At 37.0% G+C, this 4,154-nt stretch overlaps 1 protein-coding gene across 7 annotated transcripts in view; it reads right to left on the bottom strand.

Annotated features, from left to right (window-relative positions):
• Window positions 1–4,154, bottom strand: part of ENAH (enabled homolog (Drosophila)) — a 56,567-nt gene that overhangs the window by 8,872 nt on the left and 43,541 nt on the right. For 4 of the 7 annotated variants that reach the window (XM_009333646.1, XM_009333649.1, XM_009333651.1 and 1 more), the window contains one exon: window positions 2,827–2,889. The exons of the other annotated variants lie outside the window; for them this stretch is intronic. In XM_009333646.1, coding sequence (XP_009331921.1) covers window positions 2,827–2,889 — 63 coding nt within the window. The remainder of the gene's footprint in view (window positions 1–2,826; window positions 2,890–4,154) is intronic. 7 annotated transcript variants of the gene reach the window in all.

Raw genomic sequence — 4,154 nt, 5'->3', positions numbered from 1 at the left:
CTTCTCTCAAACACAGTATAAAACTAACTTTTTTCAGAATAAAGCAGAATGTGAGGGACAAGCAGTATATCCATTGCTTTAGTTTTTCCGTTTATTTATGTATTTTTAATTTAGCTAACAAAAAAAGTTTTGTTCTCACTCAGAAGAAAAAGAATAGTGAACCTATATATATTTCTTTGTTTTTTACAAAATCACTACCTTCAGCTTTCATGCATCTTCCCTTACAAGACAGTAGTTCATCCATGAAAAAATTGTCCGATTACACTATCTTTTTCAGTATGAGCTGAATGACCCTCATACTGGATTGTCTTGATGACTTTTATAACCTGACAGGACTATTTTCTTACTTGATAACTGAAGGAAAACACTCAAAATGCGACTCCCAACAGAAAAGGCCTACTACAGAAACTTTCTCAGGTTTGTGCTTTTACCTCTTGCAGGTTCCCAGTGTGAAAAATGTTAAGAAAGAACATGGGATGCAAGTGTTGCCTATTTTTCCTCCCCCTAACCTGTAATAGGGCACACCTGTGTCACTTGAAAAGCCTGGCACATTCAAAAAATTCATTAAAACCTTCACACACATTCATAGCTACCGAGTAATTCTGGCGACAGAACATTTTAAATCGGTACACTCGAGCCCATTCATCTTTTCGAAAGGCAATAACTCCTGTGTAGGTGGTAGAAAGCTCTCGACAATTTTTTTCGTGCTTCATGGTTATTTCTGTGCACTGACAAGTTAGTTATGTCAAGCCTAGTGGCACCCATTTAGGAAAAAACTGCCAGCAGTTAACCACACAAAGCAGAGTGGTGGCAGGAACATCCTGTGTTGTTATACCAACTCGGTTCTTCACTTGGGATCACAATACTCAATTGCTACAGCTCTTTAGACATTAGGTCTACAGCTGTTTAAATGTAGGTTCCAAGAGAGAAATTGCTAACATTATTATTGCTTGAAACACACCAAAATGAAATACATGATCCACTGAGTAAAACAGCAGACGAAATATTCAATAACTTGATAGTGGAAGAAGCTGGAAAATAGAATTCACCTTGCAACCACCAGGAAATCTACAGTGTGTGCTAATGCTATGAAGACAAACCACAGTTTAGGATCTTTTACAAAACTCTTTAGATATCGACAGTGTTTAGTTCATTATGAAAGAATTCCTTGCTCAAAAACATTCATCAAGATGAGATCTTTGGCAATTGCTGCTGCATCACGTATCTGATATTTAAAGTGGTACTTGCAGTTTACACCTCAAACTGTGAACACGGACTTACTCCAAGCAGAATAGCATGAGTTTTTCAGATTCTCCATCTATAGTTTCTGATCATTTCCACTGACTGTCGCTTTGTTCCCATGCGCTATGGCATTACAGCATTTACCCAACATGACTGAAAAAAGAATCAGTGTCCTCTCAAATGTAATTCCTGGCAATTGATAACAGGCACCTACTACCTGCCTTAACGGAAGAACCCAAACAAGAATATTCTTTAAAATTTTAATAAAATGCCTTACGTCTTTAATATTTTAATGAGATGACTTTAAAGAAGAGCTCTCCACAGACAGACTGCTTCGTGTTTCTTTTGCTTCAGATCTTTAGAATAAAAAGACAGCTCTACCAATCATACACTATATACTCCTGCTATCTGTCAAAAATCTCAAAAGGAAAGCCTCTTTATAAACTCTACCACTCAATCTTAAGAATGTATTCCATTTTTGCTTTCTGAAATGCAAGACATTCTTCATTCAAATATGAAAGACAGTAATTTGTAAACTACATAATTTCTAATCTCAGGCAAATCTAGCTGTCTTCCCCCAAAATTATCCTATTTTTCCTTCTTCAACTTGCTCAGAAGAAAGATTAATGGTGAATGCAGTTGCCATTGAGAAAAACATTAACTATTGAAATTTAGTGAATAAAACATCCCAACTATTCGATCCTAAGATGGCTGAAGAGCTCTCCCGTGTGGTTTTTCATAGCATTGCTTAACAGGACAGTGAGGCCGCCTCGATAGTCCCTAAAACACCTTAAATCACGCATGCAAGATAAAGATTTTATTCATGCCAACATGCAGAATACACCACCCAAGATAAGTAGCTAAAAGGGGAACTTTTCATACAAAAGATTAAGTAGTCACCACAATGAGTGCCTTCATGAAAAACAAAGCTGGAATTTGACTCAGTAATTCTGAGGGGCTCTAACACATTTACCTGTGGAAAGCTCTTAAAAGCTGAAGGCTTTCAATGTCAGTATTTTATGACTAGCACTACAGAGTGTGAAACTGAGACTACAGCTTAAAATACACATGATGTTAATTCTAACTTGTGAATATGTTCCCAACAGAAACATTAATTTATGTTTAACAAGCCCTTTTTTTTTTCCCCCTTTCCAATGTTTAAGTTAGGCAAAATCTATTTGTTATCTTTACTTCATTTGCAAAAAGCAGATGTGAAAACTCACCTGGAAAATTAACTGCTATTCCTGTGTATCTAAACTTACATTTTTGAAAACCTGCTTCTCAAAACACTGCAAATGGTTCACTAAATCCTTGCATATCCAACAGGAATTTGTACCTTTGCAGGTGGTGACTACCAGAAAAACCAGTATTTAATATGAATTCATAGCTAGTTCTTAAGCCATCTCAATTTGCCTTTGACACCATCTGCTTTTAACCAGTCCAAAAATGGGCTCAACTGAACAAACAAAATGTCAAGAAGAACCTGGTGGTGTGTGTGGTGATTACCAATCCATGTAGAAAAAGTCCAACCCTGAACTGATCAAAATGGTTATTACAAAGTCTCAAATGCCAACAGGATGATACCTGTTTAATGAATCATAGAACCTGTTTTCAGAAGCAAGCAGATTTTTCCATGGAGATTCCCGTCTACAAAGGGGAGAAACACTACCTTAACAAGCTATAATAGGTCTTAATTTTGTTCAGTTTTAGCACCTTGAATACCATGGAGTTTCACTAGCAGTGTTCCAAGAGTTCTATCTGAATGTTTCAGAAAATACTAAAAGCACATAGCTTAAGTCTTTTCAAAGTCTGCTACAAAAAAACAGGCCTGATTTTAAACAGGACACTAGTTATTTTAAAATACTTAGAACATTAATTCTGAATAACAACTCCTTCATTGTCTACCTGTTTGGAAGCTCTAAAGAGAAAATTTTGCTTACTTGCCAGTTTCTTAGGTATGCTTTGTTTAATCCCCGTAAAGGACTCATATCCTCTCTGTAGAGGTCAGAAGCAGGTTCGCAAGCCTTACCAGGTGAAAGATAACCCCTTTTGGCAAACACGGTATCAGCATTTCAAATAGCAGCACCCTTTGACTAACTCACTCAAAGAAAGTTACTTTAACTTGGCAACTGTAGAGAATTAAGAAAAATGCAAGGATATTCAAGAGAGACTTCTACTGATACCTTTTCTTTCTTGGTCCATGAAACATTCCTCATCCTGGCAGGGTAAACTGTCAACACTGACTAGAAAACTGTACCAGCACTCTTAAAATATATGCTATGGCACCTTCCAGCAGGTTATGACAGCACTAGAAAATAATACTGGCATTCGATAAACATGGAATTCTTATTTTGGAAGTACTTTTAGAGTATACACCCAGTGAGGTTCTCAACAAGCTGAATTCTATCAACATTTTCCATTGGATGACTGAAGACAAAAGCTTGATGGAGAGATTTTCTCAATACGTCTCAAGAGAAGTCTCGAAACTCCTCTGTACTCCTCTAGGTCAGAAAACATTTTTAAACAGACCTCAGTAACCTCTGAATGTCACCGGCTGAAACAAGATCAAAGAAATAGGATGCATAAAACAGGCTGTAGGAACAGGTAGAATAAAGACTTAAGGACATCCCAGACTCCCCAGAGGAGTCTGATATGGAGAGTTGCCCTATTTATTAATCCCTTCACTTTCCTTTCTTCAATTGCTTATCCATAGGGTATCTAGATCTATATGGCTATCTGTCTATAGCCAAAGGGCCACGTCAGCAACTATCTTAAAAACAATATGAAATCTAAAATGCTCTTTAGGATTCCTTACACAAATTATTTCTGTGACAAGTTCCCTCTCAATGCCATGTATTGATACCCCGATCTGCTTGAAAACAAGAGACCTTGGTTAAAGCAGGTAAGACCTA

This window comes from Pygoscelis adeliae, unplaced genomic scaffold, assembly GCF_000699105.1.
Source record: "Pygoscelis adeliae isolate BGI_AS28 unplaced genomic scaffold, ASM69910v1 Scaffold1, whole genome shotgun sequence".
In the NCBI taxonomy this organism is placed as follows: domain Eukaryota; kingdom Metazoa; phylum Chordata; class Aves; order Sphenisciformes; family Spheniscidae; genus Pygoscelis; species Pygoscelis adeliae.
Note: the sequence above shows the minus strand (reverse complement) of the source record. Positions and strands in the feature narration are given on the sequence as shown.